Source organism: Anthonomus grandis, chromosome 13 (assembly GCF_022605725.1).
Source record: "Anthonomus grandis grandis chromosome 13, icAntGran1.3, whole genome shotgun sequence".
Taxonomy (NCBI): domain Eukaryota; kingdom Metazoa; phylum Arthropoda; class Insecta; order Coleoptera; family Curculionidae; genus Anthonomus; species Anthonomus grandis.
The window spans coordinates 8,458,065-8,484,273 of record NC_065558.1 but is presented as its reverse complement, the minus strand read 5'-3'; the positions used below and the strand labels follow the sequence as shown (position 1 = coordinate 8,484,273).

At 31.8% G+C, this 26,209-nt stretch overlaps 1 protein-coding gene across 1 annotated transcript in view; it reads right to left on the bottom strand.

Moving 5' to 3' along the window:
* Positions 1 to 26,209, bottom strand: part of LOC126743935 (26S proteasome non-ATPase regulatory subunit 1) — a 232,747-nt gene that overhangs the window by 191,078 nt on the left and 15,460 nt on the right. Inside the window, exon 9 of the mRNA XM_050451217.1 lies at positions 4,250 to 4,465. Coding sequence (XP_050307174.1) covers positions 4,250 to 4,465 — 216 coding nt within the window. The remainder of the gene's footprint in view (positions 1 to 4,249; positions 4,466 to 26,209) is intronic.

The window sequence follows — 26,209 nt, the reverse complement described above, 5'->3', positions numbered from 1 at the left end:
AATAAGGGATTTTTAAGCAGCTTTTAGTGGAATAGGGAAACAAATAAATAGAGAGGCAATTGGCTTAATTTGGTTCTGGTTTTGTGACTCGTCGCTGTACATAGATCGAGATAAAAATGGGAAATTTTATTATCAATGTTACCAAACGTTGCACGTCTTCAGGGCTAAATATTTTTTTTCCGCATCAAAATACTTCCGAAAACATCTTGTCGGACTTGCATTGTCTTATTTATTTAATTCAAATTCAAATTCAAAAGACTTTTATTACCACTTAAACATTGTACATAGAAAATTACATTTTTTTATTACAAGAATTTACACAATGCTAAGAGTAATGCGGACTGAACTGCGATTATAAAAACAACCGATAACACGAGCTAGCGCGCATGTGCTGCTCAGACCGTTAAAACATACTAACCTAATTACAACTAAAAGAAGAATAAAGACTTTTCCAATTATAATTATTAAGAAAATAAGTCATTAAACCCTACAAACATATAAAAGCTAAAAACAAAAAAAAATATAGTGTAATAATTTACTATATCAATTACATTAATATAGGTACCATCTGTGCAATAGACAGAGAGGAGGAAGGGCGGCAAAAAACACGAGCCGAGGCTGGAAAACCAGGGCAACACGACGCAAAAATGAATAGATATTCCAAAATGAACCATTTAAAATTTTATTTTTATGCCTGCCAGATCAACAAGACCAGTGTTGATTTAAAAAGTAAGAACTCAAAAATAATTAGGTTGCAATTAAATAAAAATAATTAAATTATATTTTTAATAAAAAGTTGGTGGTGTGAATTTGTTAAAATGCCTATGTTAGTTGAGAATTAAGAAGAATTTCTTTAACATATGCAATAAATTTCGTTGGTGAACTATTTTTAAGGTAATCCGGTAACTTGTTCCACATATGAATGCCTACATACTGGAATGATTATTTAAAACCTGATGTTCGATGAAATGGAATTCTAATTAAGTTTGGATTTCTTACATTGTGTATATAATCATGGTGAAAAAATAAGTCTCTTAAATATGGCGGCTTACCTGATTTAATTATTTTGTAAATTAAATTATACATATGACACTTCCTTCTATTTCTCATATTTAATATAAAATGTGAATTTAGATAAGGAGTAATGTGGTCTCTATACGATATATTAAAGGAAAAACGCATACAACTATCTTGCAGTTTTTGCACCGTCCTTGACAGAGATACGGTTAGTGAGTGGCCATATACAATGTCCGCATAATCCACCAAAGACAGTACAAGCGAATTGCAAAGCAAATATTTGGTGTTTGATGGTAACTGATTTTTGTATTGATATAAGTTTTTTAAACGACCGTAAGCAATTTTAATTTTGTTCTTAATGTGGGAGGCAAAGCTGAGATTTGAATCGAATATAACCCCTAAATTACGTTTTTCCGCAACGGTTGGTATAGCTGTTCCATTAATATTAATTTTAAAATTTTCCATGCAATCTAGAAGATGACTTTTATTTTGTGAAAAAAACATTGCACATGACTTTGAAGCATTTAATTTGAGGTTATGGTTTTCAGCAAACAAAGCAATCTGATTTAAGTCGGCGTTAATTTTATTCTGTGCCACCTGATCGTCTGATATTTTAAAAGAATTATAAATTTGGGAGTCGTCAGCAAATTGGTGCAGCTTAGAATTTTCGATGCACTTATTCATATCAGCAACATATAAAGAGAAAAGTAAGGGGCCTAATATGGAACCCTGAGGCACCCCTTTTTTTAATGACAAAAACCTTGAAAATTTAAATTCACCATCATTCACCGTTCGGACACAATGTAACCGATCTTTAAGATAAGAGCTAAAAAAATTTATGGCATTTGCCGAAAAACCATAATAGTGCAGTTTTGCCAAAAGCATTTGGTGATCTATGGTATCGAATGCTTTACTTAGATCTAAAAGAGTTAGGCAAGTTATTTCCTTTGAATCCTCTTTAAACCTGATATCATTAACAATACTGATAAGACTTGTTATAGTACTATAAGATTTACGAAATCCTGACTGGCAATCAGGAATAATTTTTAAATTATAAACATATTATAGCTGACTATGTTTATAATATAATTTAATGTAACACGACGTTTCGGTTGGTAAGTATCTCCAACCGTTATCAAGTGTAAACTGCTGTATCAACTGTATCAAGTGTGTACATTAAATAAATAAGACAATGCAAGTCCGACAAGATGTTTTCACTGTACCATTGTCTACCACCTTCAAAAACACAAAATACTTCCATTACGCCAAAAACATGCGTCTAACAAAAGTGCTTTACCTCGACGAATTCTTCACTGAACAAGACATATAAAATTAATTCTCAAGAATAACATCATCGTTCTGTTGAAGAATTATAAAGATATCTTAAGATATTTATTTCAAAAAGGCTATTTTTGATTAGTCTTGTACTATGTCGGACAAAAACGGCTCAAAAAGCAAATTTGAATTACAAAGAATTTATCATGCCAACAATATTAAAGCATCCAAACCAGGGTACTTGCATACTTTGGAACAGGGGGATGAAGCGCGCCGTTTATTATTTTCTGCTGATTTTCATTTAAAAAAAAATTAAATTCTCGTAGGAATCTACTTTCACAACAAATCGTGTAATTTCATTCTAAAATTGTCGGTTTTGGTCCAATGAAACGCCAAACTTTGTAATCCATGGCAAGAGGCAATATTTTCAATAAGTCAACCTATGGTGCGCCATATCTTACCACTTAGGTATTATTGGACTATACTTTATTGAACGATCAATTAATCAAGAAACGTATCTTCAAATTTTGGACAGATTTTTTTGAAGAATACTTTGAACCTTTACCGGTTGATCAAAGAATAATTCTTTATTTTCAGCGCAACACACTATTCGAGAAGCAGACTGGTTGAATAGAACTTTTCCGAATCAATGGATTGGAAGACGCGGCCCAATTGAGTGGCCGCCAAGGTCACCTGATTTAACCATTTCTGATTCCTATTTATGGGGCCGGCTCAAGCAAATTGTTTATTCCGAGCCATTACCAAATGACAGGGAATTACTAAAACAAAGAATTAGAGATGCTTTTAATTCAATTTCCATTGAAGAAATTCTTTTAAAATGTTTAGGAAAGATATATATAAATGTTTATATTGATAAATATTTCGATAATGGAGGTAGCTACATTATCGAAAGGAAGAATCGAGCCTGGATATTCATGTATAGTAAACCTATATTTCGATAATTTTTTACAAGAGGAATCGGTTGTTCTGGAAACGAGTTCAAGAGAATATGGCCCCTACAATAAAAATAAATAATTTATAATTTTGTATGCAGGATATTTAAAGATATACTATTACTTATCAATTCTTTTAAAATACATATAAACTAAAAACTTCTGAGTAGGTACAAATATGGTTGACTGTCATTATGCTTTTAATATTACTGCAATTAAAAAAACATTTAATAACGGTTATTTTTAAACATACTCTATCGTCTTTTATGCTCAAAGATCCAGGTACTTGCATATGGAGTTCCAGTTTGTACTCATCTTCATCGAAGGGTCCGTGGATTAATATATCGATAATTATATCTTTACCAAATAATATATCAAAAAGGGTACTCATAGCCTTATATCTGAAAAATAGTTTAATAATAGAATTTTTTTTTTTTGTTAATTTAGTACAAGCGAGATATTTAGCGCTATTCGCGTAATATTTTTAAATGAATAAATTTAAAATAAGTAAATAAAATAAATTTTCTCGTTAAATTAGACGTACTCTGTACATTTTATTACAAACATATTTTTGAGGATGGTTTGTAACTCATAGATCAGTGATTTAACTATTAGATAAATAAATTAGTTAGTTTCTCTCTAATAATTAAATATGAATAAAAAAATTAGTTGGTACACAAAACGCAAATATCAAAGTAGGCCTATGGTTATGAAATTCGGTATTCAGGCATAATTTCGCATTCTAAACAACTTTTTCTTATAAACTTTTTTTTTTATACCTTGCCTAAAAATACTACTTTACCTACTCATAAAATTTAAAAACTAAAAAAATGCAAAATTTTATTTTTTAATCAAGCAGGGCTGAATGCCAAACTCCAACTACAACATTTTTTGTCATTTTTACGTATAAATTCGCTCATCCCCCAGAAAGATTGATTGGCCTGCTTGCACACCTGATTTAAGTCCAATTTTTATTAAAAAAAAAAAAAGAAATCAATACTTACGGCAACATGAAGAAGCTTCCGGATCGCTTGGTTGTGTCCGGTACCACAGTAGGCCATAGCGATGGTGTACATGCCGGATCTACGTAGGATGGGGTCTTTGTCGGTGGTCAGTTGGTTGATCAGAGGCTCGGCCTCCTCCAGACGTCCGTACATGTTGAACGCGATTCCCACCGCGAGACCACGCAGGATTTTTTCGTGTTGACTCTCTTGGGCGTACTATAAACGGATAAATGGAAATTCAGCGAGCGAACTCTCTAACGCGCTAGAAAGAAAATTTCTTTCTATTATAGAAAAAAAAAGTCTAAACTCTACTCTCAATCTCAACTGGCTTCGATCGGGTAGAGTTCGGGTTGGGTCCCTCGGAATAGATATATAGAAAGAGGTTGTATGGTCTTGCTATTACTTTCGTCTCTTTTTAGTACATTGAAAAAAAGACGTATTTATCTTTGTTGTGGGGATGTTTTTGTAGCAGATTTAAAAATCAACAAATTCTCATATTAGACCATTAAGCCCCATTGTGCAAAAAAAAAGTTTTTAAGAGGTGTTAAAGGGAATAGGGTCGGCTTGAAAGTGATTCTAAATGAAACTTACTAATTAAATAAAGAATAGTAATTTATTAGAAAATGTTAAACCATAAAAGTCCACAGAAAAATAACTTACTTAAATCACTTGGTTACAACAGATAGTTAGGGTTTTATTGCGGTCAAAAGATCAACGGTATATCTTTGAGTGAACTATAATTTGTTAACTACTTTTTTCAGGTTTAAAACGATCATTAAGTTTATAAGGTCATATTATAGTTTATCCACGCTTATTTACGCCCCGAAATTGGGAAATTCCCAGTGATTCCACAGAGGGGAATAAAATGGGTTTTATAATCCTTTTATCCTTAATTCAATCGTTTGTTCTTTCTCTTCCCTTTCTAAGGCAAAATTAATAATATTATTATCTTAAATCTATATTTTAAGACAAATATTAAAATATAAATTTAAATAAAAAAAAGAAAATATATTAAGCTATTATAAATACACACTAGGAAAGAGAAAAGATAAAATTAGGAGGATCCATCATAAAATTCGCCGTCTTATTGATACCTAAAATTACTTCAAACTTTTCCCTTATCGGCATCCCTTATCGATATACACTATCGGACAAAAGTAGAGAAACTTCTAAAAATTCTTTGATTTACGGAAACCATGTATTTAAATTAAATATTTACTACAAATATCGTAGTTCTCAACAACTGCGTTTTTTTACCGCATTTTACATGCCTCTTATCAGTTGTTTATTTACAATAAAAGAATTTAAATATTTTCGGATGGACATAAGTAGAGAAACCTAAATATCAATCGTCCAAATTTAGTATTTAGTTTGCTTTACGTGAGTTCTGTTGATAGTTTTGCATAGTTTTTTTAATCAACATGCCTCGCGGAAGATATTTGTCTGAAGACCTTCGTAGAAAAATAGTTGATGCACACAAGAGTGGTATACGACAAGTGGACATTAGTAAAACGCTTAATTTGCATAAGTCCGTTGTTAGCAAGACAATTTCTAATTTTAAAACACGAAATTCAACAAAAAGCATTAAAAAAAGTGGCCGCCCAAGAAAAACAACCAAACACATGGAAATGATGATAAAAAGAATTGTTCAGTCTGATCCTCACAAATCAGCAAATAAAATTTTAAGTGAATTACCTGGTGTTAATGTTAGTTCTAAGACCATACAAAGACGACTGAGGGAAGGAGGATTATTTAGTAGAAGAGCCGCTAAAAAGCCGTTTATTAGCAAGAAGAATCAGAAGGCCCGGCTCAACTTTGCACAAAAATATTTGCATTGGACAACCAACGACTGGAAAAAAGTTCTTTTTACTGATGAAAGTAAGTTCAATTTGTTTGGGTCCGATGGAATCTCATGGGTACATCGACCACAAGGCAAAAGATTCGATCCAAGATATACACAGCCTACGGTAAAGCATGGTGGTGGCTCCTGCATGGTATGGGGTTGCTTCTCTGGGTTCGGTACAGGACCATTACACATCATTGAGGGTATCATGGATCGATTTGTGTATTTAGACATCCTACAAAATGTAATGCTACCCTTTGCTGAGGATAATTTACCTTTGACTTGGATATTCCTACAAGATAACGACCCCAAACATAAATCAAAGGTTGTCAAAGATTGGTTTTTATCGGAAAATATTAGGGTTATGGACTTTCCTGCGCAAAGTCCCGATCTTAACCCGATTGAAAACCTCTGGGAGGAACTAGACCGGCGTGTAAGGCAACATCAGATCAGTAATAAAAATGATCTTATAAAAGTTTTACAAGATTCCTGGAATTCTATTGGAGAGGAAACCATTATGAAACTGTTGGAATCCATGCCAAATCGATGCCGCGAGGTGAGTGCCAATAAGGGATACTCTACTTACTATTAATTTTTCTAAGATAGAAATAAGAAATAACTTGTACTTTTGGAATAAAATTTAGTTTCTCTACTTTTGTCTCATAAATATTTTGTTTAATTAAATTAAATCTTAGGATTTTCTTCTACAATTTATTTTACTTTATACAAATTAAGTCTTAACAATTATTGTTGATTTTCATTATGTGTAGAACTGCATTAGTTTTGAAATATTCAAATAAAACGCAAATTTAAAAAGTTTCTCTACTTTTGTCCGATAGTGTAGGATGAAAAAAGAAACAATAACAAAGCATACTTATTACTTAAAAAATCGATTATGTTAAATGACATTTCAGTAATTGACATTGTGGGCTGTGAAAAATCTTATTAACTATAAAAATAGGCTAATGTTTGTAAATTAGGTGGTATAAGAATGTCTAAAGGCGAACGATGCCGAGTGACACAGAGAAACGATAATCGCGCATAGAAAGATATTTTTTTTCTATACATTTTCTTGTCTATTTCTATGTTCAAGTTAGAGAGTACCACTGCAGTCTTTTAAGGTGATATAAGTGAAAAAACTAAGAAACTAGTGGGAATATTATTATGAAATAAAAAGGGGGATATTTGCATCAATATTTTGTACAAATGTTGTTTAAAGTCTAGAATGATTCGAGTAAAAGTTTGTGAACTATCGGTGTTTAAGTAGGTCCAAGAATAATGTTCATCCACTTACGTATAAAAACACTAATTTTTATAATAATTCTTTGCTTATTTTTGATTTTTAACAATTACCGATAAAGATTTAGCCATTAGGCAATAACAAATAAAATATCCACTTTCAAATATACTGACAAATTTTAAAATACATGACATTACTTAAAAGCTTTAATAAAAAAAAATTACATATCACAAAATTACTAGAGACTGACTCATCACAGCTTACCACTCCTGATCAAATCTTTTAGTTTCTTTTTAAAACAACAGGGACAGCTTACCGTTTTAAGATTCTCACAGGTATTTTGTTATATAAACTAGCTGCCTGATATATGAAAAACTCTGTATTATGCCTGGGAATATGCAAACTATTTGTTTCCCTGATATTTACTTTATGGCATTCACCACAAAGCTTAAAAAATTCTGCTAAATAATTTGGTTTAACTGAGACAGTAATATTATGCACTATAGAACCCATATGCACGAATGGCCGTTGCTTTATGTTGGTTTTGAAAAGCTCCAGTTTTGAATTTTTTGATTTTTTGTAATTTAAATTGATTAAATTCTGTGAGATATGGCCCATAAACAGTGTCTAGGTAATTAGGAATTGAAAGAAAGATTTTTAAAGTATTTTTTTGGTTTCTTCAAAGAGGATGTAGAATTTGTTTTCGTGAATTAATTTTAATTTAAAATAGGCCTGTCTACATACATTATTAATATGAAAATCAAATTTCAATGGTTGGTCCATGTATAACCCAAGAGCCAAAATATCGTCTTTTTGAGACATATCCCTGTCTCAGTTCTTTAATATCCTCGGTATCATTCCAAAATTGTGTTTTTCTATTGCAATTAATTTAATCACGTACGAATACACTCATTTTATAACAATTCTTTTCTTATTTTTAAACTGCGTCTAGGATATAGGTGTTAAGAGAGTCAAAATATCGACTTTATGGGACATATCGCTGTCTCAGTTCTTTAATATCCTCGGTATCATTCTAAAATTGTGTTTTTCTATTGCAGTTAATCCAATCACGTACGAATACACTCATTTCATAACAATTCTTCTCTTATTTTTAAACTGCGTCCAAGATATAGGTCTTAAGAAAGTCAAAATATCGACTTTATGGGACATATCAACACCCACTCAAAGACAAGGCCTTAGTGCTTGGCTCGTGACGTCATCGATGTGGGCCACCGATTTTTAAAAACCAAGGGATTTCATATGCTAATATCTCAATATTTGGCTTATTTTAAAAAATGCTAGGAATAGAATAGAGTTCAGGAAACATTCAAAGGTATGTTTTAGTTCTGGTTGAATGTCAGGTTAAATATTATGGTGTAATATTAAATGCAGACTGCCAACTCCCCTACATCTGCGCCAAAATTCAACATATGTATTTAGGTATTTATAATAATTTTTTTATATCATCAAGTAGTCAAAGTCAAAATATACTAGTAAAAAATGTTATTATATACAACTAAATACATATATTGACTTTAAAAGCTTAAAAAGCTTATCATACTCCAGTTCATGTAATTCTTTAATTGCAGAAAAAGAAGCACATTTTTTTTTCAAAGTGTCAAAATCAGGAAAATAAAATTTTTGGTCTGGTTTAGAGTTAGGCCAATTATTAAATAGACATTTAAGAAGTGAACTGTGTCAAATAGGTAAAATAATGGTCTCTGATTATCTATGGGATGAGGATAAACAATGGTTGGTCTGCAGTTAAAAAATGACTCATGGCTTTCCCGTTAATGGCATTATTATCACTTAGAACACAAAAAACTATTTACCCAATCTCCTCTAAATTTTCAATAATTGTCTTAATAAAATTATGAAGTATGTCTGATGTAATTTTGGAGATGGGAGCTATGTGAACTACTTCCTTAAAGCTGGAACACACACTTGTAATCATAAAAGTAAATGCTGAGGAAGCTAAACACTTATTATTGACTGATGTTCCAGTGATATTACCGCCTTTATAATCCATGTAAGGGTCAATATGAATTTCATCAAAAAGTAGTGTCACAAATCTGTCATAATCCTTTAGTAAACTAAACACATTTGGGGCATAAGTTAAAAACATTTTTTTTCACCTATGTGGGGATCGGTCATGTGTTTGTTACAAATACCCATTATAGTTTGAGGATGTGGTAAAATTAGGGATCCATAACCTCGGAAATACTTGTATGCATGAGGACTAATAGTATAGATTATAGAAGTCAAAACTATTGTACTACTTGAATATCTGTACCTTTCCTTTGCAGTTATACGCGAAGCTAATTGTTCACAAATAAAATCTAAAGCATGCACTATTTTATTTTGTTGTCTTCAATGTTTTTAAAACTTTTTAGTATGTTTGACACAAAATCGAACACACGTTTCATTTTATTTATGTCATTTGATGGTTTGACATGGTTGAGAATAGTATTGCCAAGGCTATTGGTAGCAGTCTCGGTAGCAGTATTTGGATTTAAGTCACAGTCGGGGTTGTCATTATTGGTAACATTTTCCTCCAAAGGCAGGGTAATAATAGTAAGGTCTATTGCTTCAAGTATTGCATACAAATGATCTAAACTATGGGAAGTATATGGAGTTTTAAATTTTGATGTTAAAACGCAAACTGGCTTGCTATATAAAAAAGTTTCAACATTTAAATTAAAATTAAAAAAATTGCCCAATTAATGCATGGACCAGGTGTGTATTCAATTTTAAAAATTATTAGCTTTTTGCTGTCTTGAAATTCACTGTGAGCAGTAAACCAATCTTTCGGTAGTTTAAAAGCAGAAAATTTTTCAATAAACTCTTCAAAACTGTCAAAATTATTTTGTTTCTCATACTCGCCAAAGTCAATTTTGCTTAATTCAAGGGCTTTTGTTAAATTCAACTCGTCAATATTTTTAAACCTTTCATCTTTACTTGGCCGTATTTTTAGTAATTCTATTGTAAGAATTTTATTTCAGTATGTAGAACTTTATTATACTACCTTCAGGAAAATGACGCTGTTGTTAGATTTATATAGAAAGAACTCCTATTGGCAAGTAACAAGGTACAAGATAAATAATAAAATTTAAAGAAATGGAAGTTTAAATTATAAAAAGAGAAATAAGGATGCACTATTTTTTTTTAACTAAATTGTAAAGTAAGAGCAGTTAAGGATATAGATTTAATTATTTTAAGATAGTAATAGAGATAGTAATAATATAGCAATCTGCAAGGTATAGCAGCGTTGCAGGCAGCCTTCCGTGGACGAACAACGGCAGCGTCAACAGCTGAATTCACCCGAAAATCAACCCGAAGTGCATGGCCCAAACGCGTGACGTCACGAGCAAAATTTTTTGGAGCGCTTTGTCCTTTTGTAGAGGTGTTATTGGACATATCCCTGTCTCAGTTCTTTAATGTCCTCGGTATCATTCTAAAATTGTATTTTTCTATTGCAATTAATCCAATCACGTACGAATACATTCATTTTATGATAATTCATTTCTTATTTTTAAACTACGTCCAGTATATAGGTCTTAAGAGAGTCAAAATATCGACTTATGGGACATATCCCTGTCTCAGTTCTTTAATATCCGCGGTATCATTCTAAAATTGTTTTTTTCTATTGCAGTTAATCCAATCATGTACGAATACGTTCATTTTATAAAAATTCTTCTCTTATTTTTAAACTGCGTCCAGGACATAGGTTTTAAGAGAGTCAAAATATCGACTTATGGGACATATCCCTGTCTCAGTTCTTTAATATCCTCGGTATCATTCTAAAATTGTGTTTTTCTATTGCAGTTAATTCAATCATGTACAAATACACTCATTTATATAATAATTCTTCGTTCGAAGTTCAAAGTCTGAACATCTAGTGGGACTATTCTCATGAAATAAAAAGCAGGATATCTGCATGAATATTCTGTACAAATGTTCTTCAGTGTTTAAAAAGATTCAAGTAAAAGTTGGTCAGATATCGGGGGTTTAAGTCTGTTCAAGGATAATGTAGGTAACACTCACTTGAAAGTCCCAAAACCTGAAGATCTGCTGGAAATATTTTCATAAAATAAAGAGCATAATTCAGCAAAATATTTGCTACAAAAACTATCCAGGGCACAAAACAATCCCAAAATAAATTTTATAAATATCGGCCTTTTTATGTGGTGTATATAGAACAGAAGAGAGATCCATCCAGAGAGCTTTGAGCAGGAAAAACCGTAAACAAAATAAAACAAACGCAAAAGTCCTGACAAGAAGAGGGATTCCTCCCTAAAAATAGCACCCGAATCAAAACAGGAACAAGCTGATCCAGAATCATAATGGTAAAAGCGTGCGAGTACTCAATAAAACAAAAGCCACTGCTCCCTGGATAACAAAAAAGGATAACAAAAAATAAATCAGCAGAGGCAGCAGTAACGGTGTAACCCCCCTAAAAAGGTTTCGCGGCATTTTTTAACAGCGTGCATTTTTTAACGTAAAAAACGTCGAAAAACAAAAACTTTTTTATTCGGCGTTTTTCACGTTTATTTTGTTCGGATTTACGAATTTTCACGTGCTCCGTAAAAACCGATTGCCGACCCTGCCGATCCACTCAATCCGGGATCTGGTTTTTGATTGTATTGCATGTTTTACATTGAGTCGGATTGGCACGGACAAATATTGAAGTTGCTCGTAGTTATATCGGGCCTAATTCACTTCAGGGTTATATAAAGATACTTAAAAAAATTAAAATTCTCCTTTTTCTGATCCGCTTACCGGTCCGAGGTGGGAATATTATTAAGACATTTTACCGTTCAAAGTTTGTCTCTATATAATAAAGATAAAAACGGGAGTTGGGGCTCACCACACCCGCTAAGTTGGGATCTCTCCTCTTAAAAGATTAGCGTCGCCTCTCCAGGGAGCAAAAAGTTAGACAATCTGTTTTCCAGATTCCGTCGAAGGAAGAGAGATAGAGATAGAGAAAAAAAGGCCCAATGATAAGTTTGGATTGGAATTTCGCACAATTAAAAGTTCGGCGCCGTGTATTGAGGAATAAAGGAGGAGGAGGGAGAGAGGGAGGTTCTCCGCTCATTGATTTATTAGCAGTTTTTACGTCGGCAAAGTTTACCGTTAACTATACGAAAGTTTTCTTCTATATTCGGGAATTATCAAGGAGGTAATTGAAAGTTCGCTTCACCAGTTTTTTTTTTATACAGGCTGTCCTATATTAACACTTTTTCAACTAGAAGTCTACACTGTAAAAAAATTGCTGTGTATTTATTATTAAAATATTGGATCGCCCTTTTTTTCACAAATTATATAGCAAATTTTGTCTTATTTCTAGCAATAAATCCTATGGGCATATCAAAGCCAATCAAGTCAAGTGGTAAACAGTCACATATTTTGCTAAAATAGTGCTTGAGAAAATTATTGCTTTTGTTATATTTAGTCTACTCTTAGTCCTTGTTAAAAATCAATTAACTATTTATAGAAAAATTTTCAAAAATAGTAATCTTTTATTTTTTACAAGATAAATAACAATGTATAATGTACATATGTGTTATAAGACATTTAAGATTTATTTCATTATGATTCTTATTTATAAAGTAATATGTAGATGTAAAAAAAAGAATAATTTAAATGTTTTTATATTCGTTAACAAATTTTATCTTTCATAAATTGTTTTTTTTTAACTTAATTAATTTTGTTTCGTTAAATTATTATTTTTAAAAGATTAATCTTAATTTTCAGTCTATATAACGTATTAAAATACATTAAAGAAAATATTGAATTATGGTACAGCAACATACAGTTGTAGCCAAAAGTATGGAAACTTTTTTAATTTGTATTTTTTTTTTAAGAAACCAGGAACTATAATAAAGTTACTCATATTGTGATAAAGTATATATAATATGTTACCTAACTTAACATATTAATTTGAAATTAAACGTATTATAAAAAAAAATGAAATAAAATTAATATTTTCTTGGCCAAAAGTTTGGAAACTGAAGAAAGTTATTTATATAAATTACATCTAAATCAAAATCTGCTAATATCTTGTGGCATATCCCTCTGAATTTATTACTTCTCTACATCTTCGTGGCATAGAATCGACAAGTCTTGCACAGTCTTCACTGAAAATGGCAGCCCACTCAGTTTGCAGTATTTCCCACAGTTGAGCCTTGTTTGCAATCGAATGGTTTCGAATCTTCCTGTCCAAATGATCCCATAAATTCTCTATGGGATTCAGATCTGGGAACTGTGAAGCCAATCCATTAAAGCAATGCTCTGTTCATTTAACCAGTTTTTCACAAATTGGGACTTGTGTTTAGGGTCGCTGTCTTGCTGAAACAGCCATCTCAATGGCATTTCCTCCCCAGCATAAACCAACATGTTGTTCTCCAATATGTCTTTATATACAAAACGGTCCATGTTTTACCGTAGGCATTTGGTATTTGTGGCTGTACCTTGTACCTTTTGGTCGCCGGACATAACGTCTCGCGTCACTCCCAAATAATTGAAACTTACTTTCGTCACTAAACAATACAGTATTCCAATTTTGGTGAGACCAGGTAAGATGATCTCGTGCAAATTTCAAGCGATCCTTTCTATTTTTCTTTGATATTAGTGGTTTCTTTACAGGAACTCTTCCAAAAAAACCCCACTTCATTTAGCCTTCTTCTCACCGTGCGAGCAGACACAGAAATCCCCATTTCACTCATTTCTCCAGAAATATCTATAGAAATTTTCTTTGGGTCGTTCATCGATATTCTTTTCATTACCTTCATAGCCCTTTTGGACAACTTTCTTGGTCTTCCTTCCTTGTGGGCTACCGAAACATTTCCTCTCTCTTTAAATTTTTTAATTATTTTTGAAACAGTGCCTTTTAAAATGTTTAAATTTTTACTTATTTCATACATCTGGTATAGTTCAACTATTTTACTTTTTAAATCACTAGATAAGTATTTACACTTAGGCATGATGCCTGTCTTCACTCAAACAAAATCGTACCGTTAAACAGCTTGTAGTAAACAATTATTATGATTTTATTAAAGGTTTCCATACATTCGGCCACAGAGGAATAACTCCTCTTTCATCAAAACTAATAAACAACATTCTTTTGCTTTACCTCCATTGGAATTTCTTTATTTGCTGATCAGCTGTTTATATATATTTTTGAAAGTTTTCTGCATTTTTTGAAAAAGTTTCCATACTTTTGGCCACCACTGTATAAAAATGTAAAAATCAAATTAAATTAACGAAAATTAATTGATTAATAAAAAGTACAAGGTATTACAATTGTTTTTTTTTTGAAGATTTAGGTTTTATTAAATGTGTAAAAATAATTTATGGTTCTTAGTTTTTTGGCTTTTCTGTGTAGCTATTATGCTAATAAAAAAAATATTATTATTATTGTGATTAAAAAAATGTAGCTCTTGACCAGAATAATGCTTTTGAGGATATTTTGGCTTTTTTTATTTTTTTCTTCATGTACTTAACTAAAAAACTAAAATTTTTCTTTCTTTCAAGCAACTAAGATCGGAGAACAATTTTAATATTTTTAGGTACTTAAAGTAATTTTATATGCATCCAGGTAATTAAGAAACTTTTGATTTTAAAAAGCACTTAACCCTTTTTTTTAGACTACTAAAGGTACAAACGTAGTTAGTAATACTTTAAAAAATACTTGAACAATTTTTGAAAGCGTATTTTTTTATTAAGAATATCTTTTCCACATCTATATATTTTTTTAAATTTATTAATATCAAATCAAATCAAATCAAACTTCTTTATTTGCCCAATATATACATATACAAATTATACACAATCAATTTTCTTCTCGGGTTATATACTATATAACCCGAGGACAAAAAGGACCACAGCGCGACCATAGTGGCCGATAACACAAAATACACAAATCATGTGAATTTGTGCGCGGTAACCCTGTATCACCTAAACTATACATAAATAAATACATAAATAATTAAAGAAGCCAATAAAATTTTCAATGGAACAGCAAATGGCAGAAAAAAAGGGCGAAAGGCGTGCGCGAGACAAAACAAGGGCAGCTAACAGTAAATATATTAATTTTACAGGATGTCCTATCTTATTTTATTTTATTTTTGCGGGAAAATCTGACTACAGCAAAGCACGCATGGCTTGGAAGAAATGTAGGTTATTTTTGCTCATTAATAAGAAATTGCTTAGCGTATTTTAGGAATCTTTTATAAGTAAATTCTTTTACTTCATCTGGTAAATCATTCCACAATTTAATCCCTATAAATGTAAAAGATTTCTGAAAAGCTGCAGTGCGATGTTGAGGTACCCTGTATTTATTAACAAATCTTGTATGATGCTGATGTAAAAATGGATTAAACAACGCTGCAAGGTATGAGGGTTGTCCAGTTTTTAAGATTCTATGTAAAAAAGTATAAAAATGAAGTTTTTCTATAGTAACTCATATCAAGGATATTTTTATTATTTAAATGAGGTTTAATATGTTCTCTAAATGGAATATTGCAAGAAAAACGCATACAGCTGTTTTGTATTTTTTGTATTTCGTGTGCTAATTGCGCACAACATAAACCACATCACCGTAGTCGAATAGCGATAATATTAAACTTTCACATAATTAATACTTTATTTTGGATGGTAGCCATTTTTTAAAATAATTAAGTTTTTTCAAACTTATATAAGCAATTTTTAATTTATTATGAATATGTGCTTGAAATGTTAGCGAATCATCAAAAAGTATACCTAAATTTTTCACCTCTGAAACTGAGACCAGAGGCATATTATCTATTTGTGGAACAAATAATTGCCTAGTTCTCTCAATCTGATATTTATTAGCATTAAAAAATAGCGTACAGGATTTAGAGGAGTTTAGTTTTAAATTATGATCATCGGAGAATTTTTTTAAATTATTCAAGTCAATATTTTCGTTTACATAATCTAAAGAAAATGAAGTGTATATTTGAGAATCATCAGCATATTGTTGAATTTTCGAGTTTTCAATAGAATTGCTCATATCTGCAACATATATGGAAAACAATAGAGGGCCCAAAATTGAGCCTTGAGGCACACCTGTGGCAATTGGTACAAATTCAGATCGAACGCTTTGAAAATCTCTCACAATTTCCACACAAAAGGATCTATCTATTAAATATTGTTCGAAAAATTTTACAGAATTATCAGAAAGTCCATAGTAATGAAGCTTGGCTAAAAGCATATTGTGGCTAATCGTATCGAATGCTTTGCTGAAATCGAGAAATGCCAGGCAAGTTATTAGTTTCTTATCTTCACTGTGACGAACATCATTTAAAAGATTAACTAAACAAGTAGAGGTGCTGTAACCAGATCGGAATCCTGACTGGCACGATGAGATAAAATTTGACGTGTTTAGGAAGTCTTACAATTGTTTATTAATATGTTTTTCAAGAAGTTTAGAAACTACCGAAAGAATACTGATCGGTCTTAGATTCTTTAGGATTCGTATTTTTAGCTAGCGGTTTCACGATTGCTTTTTTCCATGAAAATGGAAAATAACTTTCTAAAATACAGGAATTTATTATATATAATAAGGTATGGTATTGGCAGTATGGCAAGCAAAGTTTAATATCCCTCACTGATATACCATCATCGCCAATTGCCCCAGTGGATATACGATTCAGAATCTTTAACAGGGAATTGTCGTCTATAAGCGTAAAATTTAGTTTGATATTAACATTGGGATGGACATTTGAACTATAAAAAAAGATTTTGTCATCTGACGCAGTTAGGAGCTTGAAAAGTAGATGAAAAAAAGTTGCAAATCTGCTCTGGATCACATAATTTATTGGGAATTTCAACTGTCTTATTGGATGATTTTTTAGCATTTTCCCATAAATCTTTTCCTTTTTTTGAAGAAAATTGCCTAAAATAAGTAGTTTTCTCCCGTGTAATAGCATGTTTTATAAAATTCTGTAAAACTGTCTATAATATTCTAAGTTACCCAAAGTTTTGTTTTTTAAATATTTCTTGTGTGCCTTATCCCTTAAACGCATTAAAAGTTTTATGTTATCAGTTATCCAGGGCATAACAGTTTTCTCTTTAACTAATTTTTGTTGAAGTGGAGCGTGCTTATTTATTAAATTTAATATATTTCTATTAAAAATATCTAATTTTGTATCAATACTGTTTGTGAAATAAATTCCGTTCTATTTGCTCAGCGTCTCTGCGAAAATCCTCGGGACTAATGTTTTTATAATTACGGTATTTTAAATGTTTTACTTTGTTTTGTATTTTTGGAAAATTTAATATGGCGTATACTAAATTATGGTCGGTTAGGCTTCTTCACACAGGTGTAGAAACGGCTTTTATCACTTCAAGTTCTTGACTTGAAATAATCACATCAATAAGACTTGACCCATTTGTCAATAAATTATGGTGTGTAGGTTCAGTTATTAATTGTTTTAAGTTGAAGACATTTAAAACATTTTTAAAGTTTCTTGTATTCAGATTTTCATTTAGTAAATTAATATTTATATCACCAAGTAACAAAATATAATCGCAAAGCGTCTTTGCTTGCGCCAGTACATTTTCTAACGTATCAAAAAAGTGACGGTATTTCCAGAAGGTGGTCTATATATAGTAAGGGCCAAAACCCGCTTACCACTCACTTCAAACCCAACACTCATATGTTCAAAATCTGGAGAATTGACATTGTCGAATATTATTCGAGAAAATTGTAACGATTTTTTTATATAAAATCCAACTCCCCCTCCAATGCAAACTCTATCCTCTCTCACGAAATTATAGCCCGGTATATTATAAAAATTACTATCACAATTTGAAGACAACCAAGTTTCCGAAAGGCCTAGAATATCAAACGCATAAGAAAATACATAATTTTTAAATTCATCAAGGCCTGTGTTTAAGGACCTTACGTTCAAATGAGCAGAAACAAAATTATTTATCCCGATAAAATTATCATCAACCAGGGCGCTACGCGTGTCGTCATCCCGCAAAATATCGCGTTCATCCATCAGGAATCCCCATCAGCAGCCCCGCGCCTCCCCCGCACGTCGCCACATACTCCAAAATCCACCACAGAGACTTATCCATCAAAAATATTAACTATGTATACATAATAATAATGAACACTAAAAACTAATTCTATATAAAGCTATTCACTATTCATATAACTATTCACTATTAAAGTTCACTCAAGAAGGTTCTTTCAATATGTAACTTTCTTATCTAGATTTCTGGTGGGGATTGCTACAATTATAGAGATTTTAATAGTGAATTATATGAAACTAGTGTCAAAAAGTTTTACAAAAATGTCTTTTACTTGCAGTTTCTCCAAAACGAGCTAAAAAAAGAGCAAGAAATGTTGATGAATGGAAGAGAAATAAAATAAAACGTTTGAGAAAGCAGGGAAAAGAATATGAGACAGTAAGATGCGAAAAAATCGCGGAAAAAAAATTAAAACCATATGACCATAGTTGTAGATATGACTGTAATAAAATTTCAGATGAACAAAGACTAACTCTATTCACTAAATTCTATGACATGCCAAGCTATGATGCACAAACACAGTATTTAGCATCATGGATTGATAAAAATGAAAGAAAAAGAAAAAATAGTGGAGCTACTTCTAACAAAAAAGTTTCTGTCGTCGTTAAACTGTTAGGCTTTCGGGTTTGCAAGGAGTTTTTTTTTTTTAAAACGTTTGACATCTCAAACAAGAGGTACCGAACTGTCTGCTTAAAGAAGGATAGCCACGGTTTTATAGAACTTGATAAGCGCGGTCGTCACGCGCCAGCGACAAAAATTGATGAAATTCAACGTGAAAATGTATTAAAACACATACAAACCTTTCCGCATTACAAAAATCATTATTCCAGATCCCAAAATGCTAATACCCGTTACTTCCTGAAGGCTTGAAGGTTTCCAAAATATACACCCTATATACCGAGTGGTGTGCTCAATTAGATAAAGAGCCTGTAAAGCAGTCCTTATTATAGGCACATATTTTGTACTGAATTTAACTTGAAGTTTCACAAACCCCATTCGGATACATGCCATACATGTGACCGTTTAATAAAAAACGGGACGGAGTCCCAGAAACAATATAAAATAGAATACGACTTACATATTAGAAAAGTTGAAAGTGTCAAAACTCAAAAAAAACTTGATATTGAGTATGGGATGCAAAGTTTAGGAAAAACTCGAGTGGTTTGCTTTGATTTGAAAAACCTTACCTACGCCAGTAGTTACCACAAGCAAGGTGTACTATTTACGACAGTTGTAGACGTACAATTTTTGCATCCATGTTATGGTTAGTGGAATATCACAGATGTTTATTTGGAATGAAACAATAGCTCAGAGAGGTTCACAGGAGATAGGTTCTTGCTTACTTAAGGTGAGTTTTGCAAAATAATATTATAAAAGTAGGTCATTGGCTATTATCCTGTTTTTTTTTTTTAGTATGTTAAAAGTCTTCCTAGTACTGTCACCCATTTAATCTGCTATAGTGATCAATGTGGGGGCCAGAACAAAAACAAAAACATTGCAAAATTTTTTATGTATCTGGTGCAATCTTCCTGTCTAGAAAAAATTAATCACAGGTTTTTTGAATTGAAAACCTTTTATTTCACCCATTTGTCATGATTTTTATTTAAATATGCCACATGAGATCAAAGGAAAGAAAAGCTCCAAGAAAAAAAGTCAGAAGACGGTTCTGGTTAACGATGAAGAAAATACAGAACTGGATGAAGACAACGATAGTATCGTGTCAGATTACGATGGTAAGACATATTTTAGATAGGTTTTGCTGTAAATTTCGATAATTTGTTGTATAATAAAGTGTAAGTTTTTATAAAAATGGAATTGTAGCTTTTTTCCTGACTAAAATTTTCCAAAGTGCTCAGAACCATAAGGATCCAAGTGACATAAAATCAGTGAACTTTAGATTCTTTTAATCTCTAGTATACGGTATTTAAAATAGTTACATAAACCACATTCTTTTATACAAAAACCATTTCAAAAGCATTTAAATCAAATTTACAATAATCAATTAACTTTAACCTTAATTATCTCAAGACAGTGGCAGACGCACTTAGACCCTTATGATTCTAACCCCTTCAATTTTAAAATTTTTAGGTACTTAAAGTAATTTTATATGCATCGAGGTAATTAAGGAACTTTTGATTTTAAAAAGCACTTAACCCTTTTTTTTAGACTACTAAAGGTACAAAAGTAGTTAGTAATATTTTAAAAAATACTTGAACAAATTTTTAAAAGCGTATTTTTTTAGTCAATTAAGGATATCTTTTCCACATCTATAATTTTTTTTTAAATTTATTAATATGGTAAATTGGGATAGTTATAGTGTGTTTTTTTGCCTAACCTTTGACTTTTAGGCAAATAAAATGGTAAAAAATTGGTAAATTTCTTCTTTGGAATCAATCCTCGTAAGATCTAATGATTTGAGACCAATTTGCACATTATCGATGTTATTTAAAAAAAATGTAAGATATACAGCTAGCTTTCTTTATTGTGTATTCGAAGTTTGATAAATAATGTTCGTAAAGATGTAAAAAATAAAATTGTTACATGCTTGGGTCTATAAAATTTTATGAAGGGTTTTGATAGCCTTTGGCATAAAATTCTTTTTAACTAAATTAAGATACTTTGACCAATTCATTTTCTTCACATCTTAAGAATCACTCTCATTATTTGGCAATTTATAATAAAAGTAAAATTAATTTTTACAAAATGACATCACACTATGTACCGATATTTCAGGATTGTTAAAAAAATTACAAAATTCTGGTTTTAAAATATGTATTATGTCTACACCTTTTTGTACTGAATGTGGCAAATTTCCCTATCATCTTTGACAGCCTATAAAAAATTCCTGATGAAGAATCTTAAGACGAAATGTGCTTTTTAAGTTAAAAACAAGTTTTTCTTAACGACTTGGAGCATTTTTAAGGGAGTTATGATTTTTTGTAATGAAAATAGGAACATTTCATCACCCTCTTTGGCTGCTTGTAAAAACTTCCTTAATTAGGATTTTAATTTGAAATATTACTTTTAATTTAAAAATAAGGTTTTTCTAACAATTTAGTGGAACTTTGAAGAAACTTGCAGAGAAAATGGGGAAATTTTACCATAATCTTTTGACAGCCTATAAGAATATTGACTTTAAATATTGTTTCCAAATTACAACAAATAGATTTAGTGGAAATTTCAGCAAATTTGGATCATTTTTCAGAGAGATTATGGGGCAAATTGCACTGTATCTCATGATCTCGAATTTTTTTCATAAAAACATTAATAAAAAATTACTACTACTATTCTAGTTTTTCAATCGAATCTCGATGTATAATAGCAAACTTAAAAAAGAAAATCTAGACAAATTAGTCAATATTGCCTTAAATCTCTACTATTTCTTTAATTAAGTGAATAAATAAGAGCGGCTTGGTATTTTAAACCTGTAAAATAGTCCCGGTATAAGTCAGATAAAAGATAAAATCCATCATTATACGGCCTTAATGCCCTCGACTTTTTCCCGATGTCCCTCGGGGATTACCCCAGTTCGTGGAACGAAAAAATTCTTCCAATCGGAAATTAAGAACCCCAAAGCGATTTTTTAACGGAAGGGACTTTTCACCCCCGCACCCATTATCGCATTATTCCCTTCAATTTGGCACCGCCGTTCGTAATTCGAATTCGAAGTGTCCGAGGATGAAGAGGAGGAGAAGGAGGAGGAGGATTACGGCTGATACTTTTAATTTTTTATTTTTCAATTCGCCTCAAGTCGATATTTAATTTGTCGGAGATCGAGAGGAGAAGAATCTTTGAGTAATGAGGCTCTGATGAAGGATTTTAGAGGTTTTATGTTGAGTTCGGAATTATTTACTTGAGGACGTCTCAATTTATAGGAACTGAATTATGAATTTGGTCTAAAAAAATCTACTAGATTTGTTAGGAATCCCAGCTTCCTGGGGAAGGACAAAAAAATGAAGAAAAGCCCAGACTGAGACAAACAAAACGTTCAATAAAATTTTTAACTGTTAAATTGACACTTTTTAAACGCCAAACGTAATTTTAAAAGTTTGACGACGTATTAAAAAATGTCAAATAAAAACTATTTGTTTAACAGTGTGTAACCACTTTTTATTAGATTTTTGCTTTCAATAAAAACTGACCGATGTCTTTAAGTCTTTAATAGAGTGGCACATACATATGCTAACGGCAGCTTATCAGTCTAGAGAACTTTAATTGGTGGTGGGTTGGCAGAGGCAAGGAATCCTGATAAACCTAAAGACACTGCATAAGACCTTACTTAAGACTCTCAAGATGTTGGAGGGTTTTTTTATGAAGTGTATTAAAGGCATTCCTCACATTACACGACTAGTGTCGCCTTGAGGTCGAATCCAAACCTCGAGCAATTGAACTTGTTAACCTGAAGACCACATCATGTAAAAAGAAAGCCAAAACGCAATTTCTGGGTATCTCTTCGATGGATAATCGAACACAGGCCCAGTTTTACAAGAATGGATAATACAACGTTGCCTTGCTTAGCTGTAGGTTACAACGAGTTCGGAAATCAATCTAATCCCAAAAGGCAAAGTATTCAAATTGCAGGAAAAAGTTGAGCATAGCATACGTGACCAAGGACAAAGACAAACAAAACAGAAAAATCACGTTAGTCACAGAGAGAGAGAGAGAGAGAGAAACAACCTGATTCCAGTAAATTGCTTAAAATTTAAAGCGAAGACTAGCTAACGCCACCTATGAGTTCTTATTTTTTTACAAGGTCATTAACCGACTTTACACTAGATGTCGCGTATCAGTACATTTATTTACAATATTGAACTATTACATTATAAAGCAACCAAAAAAAAATAAATAAAAACCATACAAATGAGAAACCCTTCAATGAACCAAATATTAACACATAGATTTACACTTCAAATTAAATAAATATAACTTTTCTAAAATATTATTTTTGAGTATGTAAAACTATTGTTCCCCGCTAGTTGATATAATATTTTTTAAATGCTAAAATACCATTGAAATATATTGAATAAAATATTCACTATTGTTCAAAGATGCCCCAAAATTACTATAACAATAAATCATTACAAAAACCTTATTTAAACTAAAAATGCATATTCAATACCCTTAATTTTGTTGGAATTTTTTATATGCTGTTAAAAATAATGGTAAAATCCATTTTCCGTACAAAAAAATTCATAACTTCATTAAAAATGGTCCAAATTCGCGCAAAGTTCCCCTAAATCGTTACGTCGGTCTTATTCTATTTTAAAAAGCATATTTTATGTCAATACTTTAAAAAACGAATTTTTTGTAGGCTGTTAAAGATGCTAGCGACATTTTCCCATTTTCGGTACAAAAAAAAATACTAACTTTCTCAAAAATAGTCCAAATTTGCTCAAAATTACAGTAAATCGTTAAGAAAACCTCAATATAACTTGAAAAGCCTATTTCGTGCCAATGCTCTTAATAAGGAATTTTTTATAGGTTGTCAAAGATAATGGTGAAAATTCGCAATTTTCAGTTTAAAAAAAAATCTTTGAAAACTCCCTGAAAAATGATCCAAAATTGCGCAAGTTCGACTTAATCATTAAGGAAACTTCATTTTAACTTAAAAAAAGTAAAAATTATTAATATAGAATTTTCTACAACCTGTCAAAGATAGTGGTGAAAATATTTATAACTCCCTTAAGAACAGTCTAAATTTGCTCAAAATTCCATTCCTAATTCATCAGAAAACCTCATTTTAATTCAAGAGCAATATTTCAAGCGGATACTCTTAATATGGAATTTCTTTGAAGCCCTCAAACATGATGGTGCAATTTCGCCATTTTCAGTACAAAGAAATTTATGGCTAGCTCAAAAACGGCCCACTTACGTAAAGTTTCATCGTATATTTTAAGGAAAAGTTCGATTTCAATTTAAAAACAACATTTCAAGTCAATATTCGTAATATATTTTTTTCCAAGATGTCAAAGACGGTGGTGACATTTTTCTATTTTGAGTACAAGAAAAAATCATAACTTTTTCAAAAAATGGTCGAAATTTGGTAAAGGTTCTACTAAACCGTTAAAGAAACTTCATTTCCTTTAAGGAACAGAAAAATAATAATTCAATTTTTCTTAATATGGGAGTTGTAACCACGTGCATGTTGCACCAGGAACGTTTATTTTAATTAAAAAACCAAAGGTCAGGTCAATATTCTTGATATAGGGTCAATTGGGGTAAATGTAAACTGGGGTAATTGTAGACACATCTAAAATAAGAAACACAACCACATTTAGATTTCAAATTTGGCGCGAAGCTCACTATTCGAGTCGTGCCGACGTCGGGCGAACTCGGTTTCCCTCGAAATTTTACTCCTGTTTGTGCTCTTCTTGCATTAGTTGGCTGATGCAATTTGATGTGTTTGGTGGTTTTATGTTGAATTTCGGCACTGAAGTTTTCGAATGTAAATCATCGAGGTAAGTTAGATATTTCATTTGGACATTGTTTGTTATACTATTGTGTCTATTTTACGCCTAAATGTCTGTCAACACATTTTGTAATCACTAAAATAATTCAGTGTTTACATTTTCCCCTAATAAATTTGTTCTTGGGGGAAATGTAAACACACTTTTGGGGTAATTGTAAACATAATAAAATTAGTGTCTCGCCTATAATTTATGTAAAATGAGTAATTTCTTTGTCTTGTTGCAGTGTAAAGATGCCTCGTACTGATGTAAGGAAAAAAGAAGCACCTTCTTATACAACTGAAGATGTTGGGAATGCCGTTGCAGATGTCCAGAATAAAAATAAAACGTATCGTCAAGCAGAAACGTTCTATGGTGTTCCCAGATCAGTTATTTACCAAAGGATAGGAGGAAGAAAGACTCCATTAAATGTGACAAAGGGTGGACGTTCCCAAGTTTTATCCTCAGATATCGAAAATGAAATAGTGAAGTGTTTATTGGCACGTACTGCGATGGGTCTGCCATGTGACAAAGCAGAACTTAGACAACTGGTTGGAAAGTATGTAAATGCATAAGGTTTAAGAATACCATTTAAAAATGGAGTACCGGGAGAAGACTGGTACTACTAATTCATGAGAAGACATCCTGAACTGTCTCTTAAGAAACCGGAACATTTGCAAAAACTGCGGAAGGATGCTAGAAAACTTGAGATCGTCTACCATTTTTTTGATGACCTGAAAAGAATCATTGATGAAAATTATTTAGATGATAAAGGAAGCTTTATTTTTAATGCTGACGAGTCAGGTTTTAATAATGATCCCTATCGTATTAGGGCAATTGGAGAGAAAGGAAAGGCCCTGTGCCGGATATCTGGAGGCTCTGGAAGAGAGTCGACGACAGTCTTAGGATATGTTTCTGCCGATGGAAAAGCACTTCCACCGCTCATCGTATTCAAGGGAGCTGGAGTTCAGGCTCGTTGGACTTCCAATAGTGCCTATTCAGGACTCTATATGCGGCCTCCACTTATGGATGAATGGAGGAGCCGCAATTTTTCCAGTGGTTTACGACAGGGTTTATACCTCACATTAAAGATTTAAGAACTTCCCAAAACCTTCTAGATCAAGCAGCTCTACTGTTGTATGATGGTCACAGCAGTCATATGAGCGTCAGAATTATTGAAGAGGCAATGCACAATAATATTATTTTGATAAAGTTTCCAAGCCATCTTACGAATAAGCTTCAGCCTTTGGACAAGTGTGTCTTCGGACCCTTAAAGGTGAACTGGAATAAACAATTGGTGAAGTTTGGTAAGGAACACATGGGACGAGGGTGTGGACGGCTAACTAAGGAAAAATTTACCGAATTACTTG